This window comes from Prionailurus viverrinus, chromosome D1, assembly GCF_022837055.1.
Source record: "Prionailurus viverrinus isolate Anna chromosome D1, UM_Priviv_1.0, whole genome shotgun sequence".
NCBI classification, from domain to species: domain Eukaryota; kingdom Metazoa; phylum Chordata; class Mammalia; order Carnivora; family Felidae; genus Prionailurus; species Prionailurus viverrinus.
Genome location: NC_062570.1, coordinates 44,144,574 through 44,159,491, shown reverse-complemented (window position 1 = coordinate 44,159,491; position 14,918 = coordinate 44,144,574). Strand labels below are relative to the sequence as shown.

The window sequence follows — 14,918 nt, the reverse complement described above, 5'->3', positions numbered from 1 at the left end:
GATAAAAATTCACCATATAGCAATGCAATAATACTTATTTCTGAAAGGATAATGACTCTCTACTCTTATTAGGGAGACTCAAGGCTTGAAATCCCAACCCTAATCTGGTGAAAAGTACATATATGACTGGAAGAAAAGGTTACATAACCAAAGAAATATCAAGGAGGTTTGTGAAGAAACTGGCAAATATAAAATATGTCCCTTTTTAGATTCATTAAGAAAAATGAAGGAAGACATATCCTTTTTATTCTCTGTTCTATTTTCATTGTAGCTATGGGTAGGACTGACATTCAGATAGCATTACTAATAATATGCTACTAAAAGCACCAAAATTTATATCTGGTATCAATTCATAGATTATGAAAAACTGATTATTTCTGATAACAGTAACAGTATAGGCTAGATAAATAATAGTTAGTATTATTGTCATTCATATTATTTGTGCTACAATGATCTACAAAAGAGAATTAGTTTAGTTTTCAAACTAACTATTAATTGTTTTATTTTCTAAAGCCCATATTATTTCCCCTTGGTTTTATACTCAAGCCTATGCATGCCTCAGTGTGCAACAATATAGTTTTCATTAGCAAAGTCACAGTTACTGACTAGTTAAGGGGCAAGAGCCTGTCTGACTTGAAATTTACAAAGAAATCATGTATCCATTGTGCCTTTTTTTTTAACTACAAAAGATGTTCATGCTTACTATAAAAGTAAGCATGATTCGGAAGTACTTAAGGTATTGCACTGACTTTCCATCTTCAACCTCCTCTGTTCCCATACCTCCAACCCCTACACACACACACACACACACACACACACACACGCACGCGCGCACACACACACACACACACAAACACACACACACACACTGAAGATAACCATCTTAATAGTCTAGCTCTTGGATTTCCAGACTGCTCATTTTATTACACCATAACATCTCTCAGCAATTAGAGGTGAGGTTGTGGGACATAGTAATAATTGTGCCAAAGAGCTAAGCATGCTATCTTGTATTATACAATTGCAAACCCAACTTCCAAAAGGAAAATTGGTAAAAATCTAACTCACTGCATTTACTGGTCACTTTCCTAATTTTCCACCTCATTCACTAATCAGTTTAAGTAAGTAAAGCCAAAGTGAAACATTTAGTTATGGGTCTTGTCTTCATTTCCAAATAAGGCAAGGCAATTTCTTGGCAAACTAATTTAGAAGACATTTATTGAGCACTTGCTGTGTGCTAAGGTTGACGCTAAATGCCTTATATTTATTTTTTCACAAGTATTATGTGAAAGGAATTATCTCAATTTGATAATGAGAAAACTAAATTAAATGACTTAGTCCAAAGTGCCTCCACATGCAAGAACACTTATTAATCAGGATTTACACTCAAACCTGTGTTCATACTACTTAAATAAAATGGTTGCAAAGTATCAGGAAACTGATTCCTGAGATGTCTTTGCAACAAACTTTGTTAATTTAACGTCATGACCCCAATGTTGTTTACCCATTTTGTGAAACTACTTTTACTTCTAAAAATGCTCTGTCCTATCTTATCTCACTTCTTACTAATGGTATTTGGCTTCATCTTCATATTCTCTAAAGACCTCAAATGTAGACTGAACTACATAGCATATGTGATTGTACATTAGAAAACTCAGGAAAAAAACTGAAATAAAGCTATCACTTTATATGTTTAAACTTGTGCCTTATTACACACCATATTATATGTACCATGTATATGTATATATGTACATGTACATATATATACGTGGTACATATATATGTACCATGACTTATTTTATGTAACAAAGAACCATCTTAGGAATATTGCTGTGTTGTATTTACTTTCTGTGTGTGTGTGTGTGTGTGTGTGTGTGTGTGTGTAATAGGTGGGGGTAGATGTATGAATTTGTTACATGTACACTTTTAGTACCAAAACTGTAATGTCATTTGTACTTATTTTTTAATGTGCTATATTGGGATATTAAAACGATAAAATGTTCCCAGGCTTGTCCTGATCTCTGATAAAAACTCAGACTAGGAAATTGTCCCTAACTTCCTGGGCAGGTGTCCTCACCATTATCCTATGTTGATGGTTATGCCATGTATCAACAGCATATTAATTATTTATATTTTCTCAATGTCTTTGCCATTTCCCACTATGGGTGCCTTAGATTATTGCTTATTTTTTAATAATAAGACTTAAAACCCATGCACCAGGGAGACAAACCAAATGATACTGTCACAAAAGAATAAACCTGAGTATGTATATTACATTTCTCTAGCAAAAAAATGTACTAACGATGTTAAAAAGAAAAGTAGAATAAATTGCTTTCAAGGTTTTTTTAGCTGTAATACATAGTATGAAATACATTTCAAATGGTAGCCCACAGGACACATATGGTTACATACAACTAAAATAAAAATGTACAAAGCAATACCTACCCTTGCTCTCATGTAATACTCTGATGTTTATATTCTACTCTATCCTATTTTATTCACCTTTACATTAACTCCTTGTCTCAAGCCACTAAACAGGTTTTACAATGGGTTATGATGTACATTTTGAAAAAATAAAACTAAACACTGACTAGGCAATCTCTTTCTTTTGAAAGTCTCCATGATACATAAAATGCATCATTGGGGCATAATCACATAATTTCAAAGTCCCCTGAAATGAACAAAGCTGACGATCACACCTCTTGCCAAAAAATCTCAACTCAACATTTGGTTAAGTTGAGAAGTCTTTCTGGAATATATGCAAATGTGCCAAAATGAGATTTCATAACTCCTAGTTCTGATGAATTCCAAAGAGGTCTTTCATACATAAGGCTACATCATTTAACAATATGTTCTCCTGTTCTTAAAAAATGTGTACCATCCTGCTTCCTCCTATAATTGGCATCTGAAGGACAGAGTGTGGCGTCTGCAATGGAAATGTGAATAAAAACAACCAGATACAGTCTGTACTTATCATCAGACTCACAAAAAGTTCTTCTGTGAGGTCAACTTGTTGCCACAAGCATCTCCTTAATTTATTTTCTTTTTACTATAATTAATTCCTTCCATGGGAACAAAGAAAGGTGTTACTTTCAAAGCTGAATAAAAAGACACAAGAAACATGCTCAAAGATTTTCTCGGTGGGAAAACAAAGAGTTGTCTTGTTTCCTACACAGGGAAAAAGAGTCAATAAGAGTGCATTCCACTCTTCCTTTAGTCACAACTACCCCAATATAAAGGGAGGAAGTGTGGGTTCACTTAAAAAGAATTGCCCTTGGCTTTGCCACCAACTAGCTGCAGTATTGGGGGGAAATTACTTCTTTCCATACCTATTCTCTAATCTATGAAATGATGACATTTAGAATGTGTTGTGGAATAAGTGAACAAATTAGTGAAATATCACAGTATATGTAGTCATGTTTTAAATCACAGAATAGAATCTCAATTAAATGGCATTTGATTGTCAATATTGGGAGTTATCAAAAAGGACAAATAGTCCAACTCCTTCCTTCCCTGAAATAAGGTTTCAGTTCATTTTCCACAGCCCCTCCAAGTGATTATCCATTCCAGGCTGTGCATAGAATTTACAGAAAACTAACCCACAATTTCTTTAGTGAACAGTTGTGTCAATGAATAAACATAACCTTTTTTTTTAAATTGAACTGTAATTTGTTACCCTGGTATTTCAGTAATTAGCTCTCTTGTTATGCTCCTGACCACATAGAGTGAGTACAGTTCCTTTCCACCTGAATCCTCCAAATACTAAAGGTAGCAGTCATGTCCCTGCCATGTCTTATCTTGTGTGTGCTAAATTCGTTCTCTGAAGGCATGGTTTCTTTTTTTTTTATTTTTTTTATATTTATTTATTTTTGAGAGACAGAGTGAGACAAAGTGAGACGGGGGGAGGGGCAGAGAGAGATGGAGACACAGGATTGGAAACAGGCTCCAGGCTCTGAGCTGTCAGCACAGAGCCTGACGCGGGGCTCTAACCCACAGACTGTGAGATCATGACCTGAGCCGAAGTCAGATGCTCAACTGACTGAGCCACCCAGGCGATCCTCAAGGCATGGTTTCAAGTCTAACAACCATTTTGACCACTCTCTTTTAAACCGATCATGCCCTAGCTGCATTTATTTTAAATGTGATGCCCAACATTTAACCCGTCCCAGGTGTAGCCTGTGGAAGCATAAAAGCAAGTCACAGAAAATCAGTCTTGGAAGGGACCTCCAAGAACATACTTTCTAGCCATTCTTCCTAGGGCAAATAAAAGAAGGAGCTGAAGTGATTTTCTCAGAGTCACATAGTAAAAACTCTTAGCTCTGATGTCAGTGACATTTCTTGTAGGAAAACTTGTCTTTTTAATTTTATTTTTCCCCACCTCCAAAATAGCACGAATGTAATCTTTAGCTCTCATGTATTCATTTTCAAATTAAGGAAATAATGATGTTATTACCCTTGACCAGATTCACTCAACCTACAAAGTATAACAACTACAAGTAAGAGATGAGGAAAATGTGATAAATGAGACAGGCAGAAAGAAAACAGAGAAAAGGAGGAAAGGGAAAAGATCCTCTGTTTAGACTTTTGTGAAGTCCTATCCTTGTTTTTTTTCTTAAGTACTTACTTCATGTGTACTGGGTAGAGTTTGCTGTGCAGAAGTTGTGTTAATTGGAACAGAAGCACCTCATACCATGTCCTCCCATTCCACAGTTTTCTTCACTCAGTAGCAACCTTTGTTACTCAGAGTAAACTTTATAAATCTAGAAGCTAATAAGGTTCTAATGATTAAGGAATGGTGTCATGTGACTATCTCTTTAATAAATAGAATGAATAAACATTCTGAATATTCAAACTCTAAAGCTCAGAAAATAATGTTATCTCTTCAGGGTCTGGAATAAGGAAGGTAAAGAAAAAACACACAATGTGTGCAGCTCACATCCACAAAATAGAGAAATGCTAAATATATCTAACAGGCATACACACTAAGAGATGATCTTCCTTGAGGTGACTGGGTAGCTCAGTTGGTTGAGCGTCTGACTTGATTTTGGCTCAGGTCATGATCCCAGGGTCATGGGATTAAGCCCTGCATCAGGCTCTACATTGAGCATGAAGTCTGCTTAGGATTCCCTCTCTCTCTCCCTCTGCCCCTCTCCCATCAGGTGCATGCTATTTCCCTCTCTGAGAGAGAGAGAGAGAGAGAGAGAGAGAGAGAGAGAGAGAGAGAGAGAGAGAATGATGATGATGATCTTCCTTAAAGGAAGCATCTGATTAGTTGGAACTGCGTATCCCCCCAGATATTTGTGTCTGTGTGTGTTGGGGCATCGGTGCAGTGATAACCTCTGAAAATAAAGTTCCTTCTAACTTAATCATCCTGGGCATGGAGTATTTGGGAGGGAAATTCTGGTATTTGCATCAGTGAATAGACAATAATAGTGCCTGAGAAGGTGGAAACAGGGATACTATCTCTGTCATGAGGCTTTTATAGGTGAGTCAGAGTCAAACCTGGTCTAAAGTCCAATTTTTCAGATCTAATCTATAAGTAGGGAAGATCTTGTCCAAGCCACAGCTAAATATGTCAATGGATTCTATTTTTCCCCTGAGCAAGGCAATAATAACTCCCTCAGAGGCTAGACACTAATAGTCCATATGCTATTCTATCTGGAATGGAAGGTGAGAAGCATTTCCCAGGGCCACCTGTATTTCTTTCATTACTAACAATGAAGTTTCTGACAGTGATGTATGAATATGAAAAATTACTTATTTACTATTAAAGTTGCCACTGTATTTTCCAGATTAGTGTTCTGTGATCTAATTTAATGAAGAACCCAGCTAGAAGTCTCTGCATCTTCTGTTTTTTTATGTAGTATTGTATCAGGGTAACCAATATAATTACCCAAACATTTCATAATCACAAAGATTTATGGGGGTCTAATTTTTCAGATTTTTTGTGAAGCAAAGGAAAATATTTCAAAGTGACTCAGGCAAAGAAGCACTTCCTCTAATTCACCGTTCAAGAGCAAAGAGATCATGCCATTTCTCAAAGCTAACTTGTACATTAATAAATTCATTTGTAGTACCTACTATGACTTCAGATAGGCATTAAAACTTACAGCAGATTGAGGGGCACCTGGGTGGCTTAGTCGGCTAAGCATCCGACTTCAGCTCAGGTCATGATCTCACAGTTTGTGAGTTTGAGCCCCGCACTGGGCTCTCTGCTGACAGCTCAGAGCCTGGAGCCTGCTTCAGATTCTTTGCCTCTCTCTCTCTCTCTCTACCCCTTCCACTCCTGTGCTCATGCTCATGCTCTGTCTCTCTCAAAAGTAAATAAACATAAAAAAAAATTAAAAACATAGCAGACTGGCATCATTGAGATGAAGAAAAAGGGAATACAGCAATAAAATGGAATAGTAATACAATGGAAATTAAAAAAATAAAAAGAAAGAATTTGAGTAATTATCCCTAACAATGATGTGGAAACTGAATTCTGGTCAGGAATATTGAGTTCCAAAACCCAACTCTGTAACTAATTATGTACCAGTAAGGCCAAATTACCTGTCCTTATTGTCTGTTTTCCCCAAAGTAACAGAGGTATTAAATTACTTGCTCACCTAAGACACCTCCAATGTTAACATTTTACAAAGCTAAACAATAGTTTGTGTCTCAATTATTATCATGATCATCTCAAAAATCCATCTCAACTCCCAACATTATTCAACCCCTGGAGAAACAAAGTGAAACCCCTTTTAAAAATACCAATAAGGCCCGTAATGACATTTCTTGTCTTTTCATACTAAATTGTTGTATTGATACAATCCCAATTAGTAGAAATAATGTAACAGGAAAATGTAGTCCCATTTTTTAAAAGTTAAACTAAGCATATATACTATGAATCACTTTGAAAATCTTTCAACTAAAGCTTGAGTGTTCTCACATGTTAAAATAATTGATGGAAAACCATATCACAACTTAAAAGTGGTACAACATTGCAATACGTAGGTTAACCTGAAAGACAATGTTCTTAATGATGTCATTTTACCAGTACAACTTATTCGTACATTTTTCCCCAAGAGCATCACTGACATGCTTTTTGGCTAGAACAAATTAGCATTCCTATATCATTAGATAGAAATAATAAATTCAAGAACCAGTGCAAACAAAAAAGGAGTAGAGTGTGAATAGCATTTTACAATTAATCAAGGGAGGCATCTTGGCACCTCATTTTTAAAAAGAAGCAAAACTGTGAAAAATTATAAGTGCCTGCTATTTTTCTACATGCTATCTATTCATAAATAGTGAGGTACTATTCTAACACAAATTCATCCATCCAGCAAATAGTCTGTGAATACCTATTATATGCTAGGAACTCTGATAGGCCCTTTGGATGTATAGTGGAATTTAAAGTCGGCAAAATTGTGAAGTATAAAAATCCTATAAGGCATCCATAAAGTACAATATACATGACTTTGTACATAAAATTCAATCTGTAATTGCTTTTCTCAATGAAATTGGGCTAGATCCAGGGAAAGCATGTAATAATGGAATGTATATAAGTGTCTGATTATTTAAAGCATCAAGGCTTTAAGGGAATTATCAAGTCTTTAGCTACAGGAATACGAATGAAAGACCAAATTTTCCTTCTGGCCCACAGCATTTATTTCACATTTGTAGAACAATCCATTGTTTTCACATTTAAATATAAAGAATATTAATTCATGTTAATGCATTTATTTTGTTTTGATTTTGAAGTGTAAACATTGTAGTAGTATCCAATTGGGAAGTGGGGCAGTTAAAGTCATGGTGATGAGTTTGCTTATACTGTCTTGAAGGTATTCATTATTGCTCATAAATTTACGGTTAGCTGAGTAATGTTTATGGCTTCATCTGGGCTGTATGTGTGACTGCAGTTAACTGTGAGAGGCAGAAAGGCAACTGTGTTGATCTTCATTGAGTGCTCTCACATAGTTGAGGTTAAGTAGTCTAAGATGGCCTTATCTGGAAAACCTGGGTGCTCTCATCCTTCACATGGTGATGATAGTGTTCTAAGACAGAGTAGAAAGGAAGTCCTCACTTCCACCACATCCTATTAAGCAAAGGAATCACATGGCAGGTGCTACACAGGAGTAGAAGGGAACTATCAAATTACAAAGCAAAGGAAGTCATCAAAGAAGCCAGTCTGTCACTCCTCCAAACAGGCAAGCACCATTGATCCTGTGCCATAATGGGCACATATACCAAGGTTTGTAAGAGTGCTGAGGCAAAGGACCCCTTAAATTTTCTTAGAGCAGAGAGTGTGCTGACTGGATTGACACCTTTGAAAGAAGTTAACATTTTTCCTTCAGAGTCATTGCATGTTCCTTTCCTACACACAGCTGAAGAGCTAGTGTGGTCTGCCTTAATTATTTTTTCTTGTTTTACTTTCATACTATTGACCTGTTGGTCTAGAAGACCTAGGCACAATGCCTGCATGGTACAACAAGCCACAGTAAATAATCAGTTCTGTAGCCAGAGAAAAATCATAAATCAAGAAAATGGCAAGTATAAGTGATTAACATTGAAGCTAAAACCCAAATCTCCTTGTGCTCTCTTCTGGAATTCTGTGACAGCAACACTTTCTTGAAGGAACATCTTGTGATCACTGCCGAGAGGACTGAGTGACACAGTACTACCATGCTTAAGTATAAAGTAAATGAGCAATTTGGGGATGGGGGATAGGGGACTTAAATGGGACAGCATCCTTTCATAGAATTCAATGCCTCGTGTGAAAGCATTTGGAAAATTCAACAGTCTGGGGTGCCTGGGTGCCTTAGTTGGTTAAGTGACCAACTTCGGCTTAGGTCATGTTCTCACCATTCACAAGTTTGAGCCCCATGTCAGGCTCTGTGCTGACAGTTCAGAGCCTGGAACCTGCTTTGGATTCTGTGTTTCCCTCTCTCTCTGCCCCTACCCTGCTTGCACTCTGTGTCTCTCTCTCAAAAATAAATAAATATTTTTTAAAAAGAAAGAAAGTTCAATACTCTTCAAGAAAGAGTAATATCAGTTGGTCAAAGGAGGATAGGAATAGTTTTGAGATACTGGGGCTGAGCAATTTGGGTCTAGAGAGAGTTATCCCAATCCAGCGACAAAAAGAGGCTAAAGGAAGAACTAGTATTACCGTTTCATGGTAAATCCCACATTTTCTGAAAGGCTTTCTGAAAGGCCAGGCCCCAGAAAACCAGGAATCATCTTGGGGAGTTTCCACAGTACCCAACAGAGGTGTATCTCACTACACAAGCACTTTTCTGATCCTGGATATGATTTTTTGCCTCATGAAACTTCCTACCACACCACTTTTATACTCATAAATTTTAAGAGATAATCCTACATAACCTCATTACACACAAAGTTGCTTGGTATCAAAACAATATAAATACTTTCTGACTAAACCACATAAATAAATAAGCCAAAATATTTCTTCCAGTCTTTGTTCAGTCTCAAAGTTTGTTCTCTCCTGAATTCTTGTGGTATCCAAATACTTTGCCAGTGTTGTGCAATAACATTTCTACTGACCTATTTTTGGCAAAAATAATTAAATTTGCCTGAATTTGGCAATATAATGTTTAATGGCTTATTTTTTGTCCACAAATAGAATGTTTTCTTTTAATTTTTATGTCACAATAGGTAGTTTATGCTTATAGTACACAGCTTCAAATGTTTGCACGCACAAGTTATACATTCTACCTGATCCCCTAACTCTTCAATTTCCTCCTCAAAAGGAGCAACTGTTACCAGTTTTGTTCTTCTCTGAGAGCAGTTCTTTGAAAATCAATCAAATGGTTTATACAAACTCCATTTTACACAAATAACATGCCACTACACAAAACTGCACCTTGCCTTTTTCACCTAAAATGATTTTGGAGTTCATTATTATTATTTAATTACCTACAGACTCCCTCATTCAATTTAATAGCTAAGTAATAATACTTAGGCGGATGAATCATAATTTATTTTATTAGCTCACTATCAGTGTACATTTGGGTAAAAAAAAGTTGAAAGCTTAAATTAGTAACAGCCAATGGTTATGATCATTAATTTCTCTTAGAACACAATCTTGAATTGGCATGTCCTACATACAGACCAAGGTTTATTCTTCTGAAGCTGGAGGGAAGCCCCTAATGAAATTTATGACTTCAGGCAAACCAAAACATAACTTTATCCTTGGCGTTTTGTAAATATTTTTTTACTTTCTCACCTTCTCATATTTCCTCATGCCCTTTTCCGGAAATCCAACCCTTCTTAATTTTCACCAATTATCAGTACTCTTCCTGTTAAAACCCAACTGTCAAATTCCTTCTTGAAGATTTCCACCATGGCCCTTATCACCACAGAGAGGAACTTGATTTTTTTTCTGTTTATTTTAGAGACATATTTGTAACTTCTTCTTATCTGAATTATGGTTCTATAAGTATTAATGCATGCCTTATGTCCTTTGCCAGATTGCATACCCATTGAGGGTAGTGATATATAAAATATAGGGCTGTCCTTTACAGGACTATCAGAAGTCCTTACATGTATTTGTGCTTAATAAATACGTGTTGTATAAATATATCCTCAGGTGTTATTCCATTGGAATAACAATTATAGGACCATAAACTACAAGTAACTATGAGTCCTACTCTTAAAATTACTATTAGATATATGTTGGATGGATCATTTAAACTCTTAAAGCATTTGTATTTTAAAATGGGAATAAAATATCGAGATCATCTGTATCACTGGCTTGTTGTGAGAATAAAATGAAATAGTTTTATGTTGAAAAATCTCAGCATTAGGAGAAACTCCAAGGTGTCCTCGTCCAATCACCTATCCATTGCTCAAAATCTCCATATATCAATATCTCGATAAATAAACAATAAATTTACACGTAAAAATTTCCAGAGGCATAAAAATATCTCAGTCCAGTATACAAACCCATTTTATGTTTGTGTAGCTCTGACTACTGCTACTGAGTGGGCACACAGTGAAATCTGTATTATGCTACTTCATAATGAATAGTTTGCTACATCTGATTGGTGATTGGTTGCCAACCTCTGAAGCAGGCTCACTCTGGTCATTTAATAAACTGTTCAGTAACTCAATCCACATTTTACAGGATTGGATTCTCTGGACCACATTGATAATGTTGTTGCAAGATTCTTCAATCTTAACTAATCCTCATGATGATTCAATGAACTATAAAAAGTATTCTGTACCTTCTTGCTTTAGTATATGCAATAAGTTGTGCTAGAGTGTTGTGTAACTAGTGAGTTTCACATTGGGTCACTTAACTTCTGTAGTCAAACCAAACCTATCCCAAACATCCTTGGTCATTAACTAACAAGTAATGTATATGAAAACATTTTCAAAGTACCATAACCAATAAAAAGGGCTAATGTTATTATTAATTATTATAGAACCTCAGTCATATTTTGCTTTCTCATTTTGCTTTGAGCATAAGAAGCAACAAATTTCAAAGGAAAAGTGATTTTGAATTGTTAAAACTTATACCTTAAGAGTATATTCTACACAAGGATAAAATTAATTCATACATATCATCATTCCAGAGTTAACTATACTCTCTATTGAAAAAAAATAGCGGTAAGACTAAATTGTTTGGTAGTTTTCTGTCACAGTATACCAGAATATGAAATACTATATTTCAAAGTAGACTGTACCTGGCTGCATTGAGCTCCTACCTGAATTTATGTGTACCTCTCCTTATCAAACACAATAAGAGTTGGAACAACTTTAAATGTGAAAATTATGAGGTGTTCAATGAAGATCTAGAAAACTCAAAAATCTCTAGCATCATTATAGCAGAAGTATAGATAACGTAATACATAATCCAAAACAGTTTTCCATTTCACCAAATCATGCCACATAAACACTCATATTTGCTTAAATCTATGCTTCTGTAGGCATCTGTCACTCATCCCCTTCTTATATTACTGCTATAACTGGGCAACTAAAAATATCCCAAATAATCAGGAAGATTTTAGTCTTCCAAAACCTGAATTTTTAACTGAGATCTGTAATAAAACATACATCAATGAATGTAAAGGATGCTTACCTTCTGTGTGAACAGCTGACACATAGGTCCAATTGTATCTCTTCACTATGTCCACCATGGCCCGTGCCTGCTGGGCATCTGAAGGAACAACCCTCATGAAGTACTTGAACAGAGTCTTGTCGCTCAGATCCATGCTTGTTGCCGAGTAAGCAATCTGAGGTATGTTGAAAAGCTGAAGCAAGTTCTGGACCTGAATGGCCACAGAACTGGAGCCAGGCCCAATGACCCCTACAATGGGCTTCTTGGAACGGAAGGAAGAGGAAGACCCATCCACACAGCGCACCAAACCTTCTTCTTCTTCTGAAGAAATGAGGGAGTCCCTGATGAACTCAATGCTCTGCTCTAGGGCCACAGCCGAATGCCAGCAGGAATCCCTTATCTCACAGCCCAGTGTGATGTTGGGCAAGAGTGTGGGGTCTGAGTTGATCCTTTCCAGAGTGTGCAGCATGGCCTCCACTCTCTGAATGCCATACTGTTCACGAACTGCCCCACACTTCCTCTCATGAACTTTGTCCACCGTGGGCTGATGGTGAACAGAAAAGAGAGCTCCAATAATGATGTCACCTGGCATGTGAGCCACCACCCTCCTTTCACTGGACTGTGCACTCCCACGGACATCTTCTTTCAAAAGCAGAACTGACAGGATCAACAGAAGGACCATTTTAGGAAAAGAGTTCAAGCTAATAAAGACAGCATGGTGGGGAAAATTTAGGAGACTTCTGATAGATAGAATCAAACAATGTCCTATGTTGGGTGGCAAACCAAGGAATTAGCCAGTAATTTAGATGTGCTCTCTAAAGGACCACCATGTCCCCACGTACCATTTAGTTAGATGCATCCATGTGATCATGATCTTCAAAACCTGGAAAAAAAATAGCATGTGCATTTAACAATGTAAGTGCAGGTACTTTGAGAAGCTCTAATGGTCTATACTAGTAGACTTTGACGATATAGATTAAGATTATAATCTTTTTGAAAAAAGAATCTAAAAATATTTCAGACTCCTCTTTGTATCTGTTGTAATTTTGTAGTTGGATGAAGCAATCTGATAGAGATTTCACTTCACTTATATTATTTCACTTCACTTATATTAATACTGCTTCACTTATATTAATGTTTGTTTCATTTGTTCTTCTGGAGTACATGAAAACAAATCTTATGCACGGCAGGCCAAACTATATTCTTATGTGAAGATGAGAGAAAGCATCCTAAAAGCAAAATTATGCCATGAGCAGAAACTTCAGGGAGTATGCACTCCGAAATTATAAACATTAGTTATCTCTTGGTGATTGTATTTTTTGTTTTTAAAAAACTAATTTGGGGCAGTAAGCATGTATTACTATGAAATTGCAAAAATAAAGTTACTTTAAAGAAAAGCTACATAGTCCCTCTTCAAATGCAGTGTAAGGCAAGTTGAACAATCTCCCCAATAAATAAGTATTGTGTCTCGTTTCCATATAATATAGTACAAAGACATTATGAGGTCAGGTAGGTATTTCCACGCTAAATGAACTACAGGAAAGGAGGGAGAGACTTGGGGTATTACAGAGTAAAATGTTCCCTAAGTAGGTAGAAAGACATAGGGAAATGGGTACCAGTTTGTGGAAAAAATAATATTCAGTTCAAATTCTAGTTCTGCTATTAAGAATTATTAATAAACTGTTTAACCTCTCAGTACCAGAGTTTCCTCATCTGAAAAGTCCCATCATATGTACCAGGATACCTTATGGGAATCAACATAAGATATCAACTATGCAAATTTCTTGTATATTGAATAAGACTATATATATATTCAGGACATGACCTTTTCTGTTATTAAATTTCCAAGGGCATTCTGTAGCTAGGTGGTGAGGACAGAAAATTCTCTGGCAACCTACTCAGTCCTCCAGAGTCTTCAAAGTAATTACAGAGTCCTGTAATAAAATTCACAGTAATCAGTCCTCTATCTCTGATCCAAGAAAAAAAAATTACATATCATGAAGACCCAAAGGGCTGCAGGGATGCATGTTTGGAATTATCCTTCCAAGTAGAAACTTAGTACAGCTTTGAAAGTAGTCATCTATTTCAGTTTAAACTCCTGGGAAAAAGGGAATTTGTCCCAAGTTGCCTACAGCAAATTCTAGCATAGTTTGTAAAAGGGAACTGACAAATTAGTGATCTCGATTATTGAAAGAATAAGAGACTTATTTTGTATGTTGTCCTCTCTGCCAGCCAAGGATCTCAACTTGCTTTGAACTAATTCCCTAGGGCACCTGGGTGGCTCAACCACAGTGGGTTGAGTCTCTAACTCTCAGTTTTGGATCAGGTTGTGATTTTGTGGTTTGTGCGTTTCAGCCTTGCATCGGGCTCTGCACTGACAGTGTGGAGCCTGCTTAGGATTTCTCTCTCCCCCTCTCTCATTTTTTATGGCAAAACAGAAAGGTTCCCTTGCATAATGCTAAATATTAAAATTTTTAAAAAATCAAATAACTAGATGTTCCAGAATAACTAGGTGCTTAGCAATACTTAGGGCAAAAATAAGTTTTGGTATAGAAGTTGGCACTGTAGACAAGGAGCACAGAATAAAGACTGATATCATTTTCTCTTTTGGGAAATTATCCAAATATTCTCAAGCATTCCCTTCACTTGCTTAAACCAAAGACCTAGAGATAGATGCTTATTCCCATAAACATGTGAATTCTACTGCAGACAAAAAAAAATCTTAGGTAAAAGGAATTACAGTGTTTTACTAAATCCACAATGTTAAGGAATAAACCCAATAACAAAATGAGACTCATTTTGATTACATAAGAGCATCAAAGTGATATGTAAGACTAGAGGTGGGCTATCAAAATGA

General features: G+C 36.3%; 1 protein-coding gene across 1 annotated transcript in view; it reads right to left on the bottom strand.

Annotated features, from left to right (window-relative positions):
- GRM5 (glutamate metabotropic receptor 5) overlaps positions 1-12,743 on the bottom strand; it is a 507,658-nt gene extending 494,915 nt beyond the window's left edge. The window contains exon 1 of the mRNA XM_047879457.1: positions 12,083-12,743. Coding sequence (XP_047735413.1) covers positions 12,083-12,743 — 661 coding nt within the window. The remainder of the gene's footprint in view (positions 1-12,082) is intronic.
- Between the last annotated feature and the right edge of the window lie 2,175 nt (positions 12,744-14,918).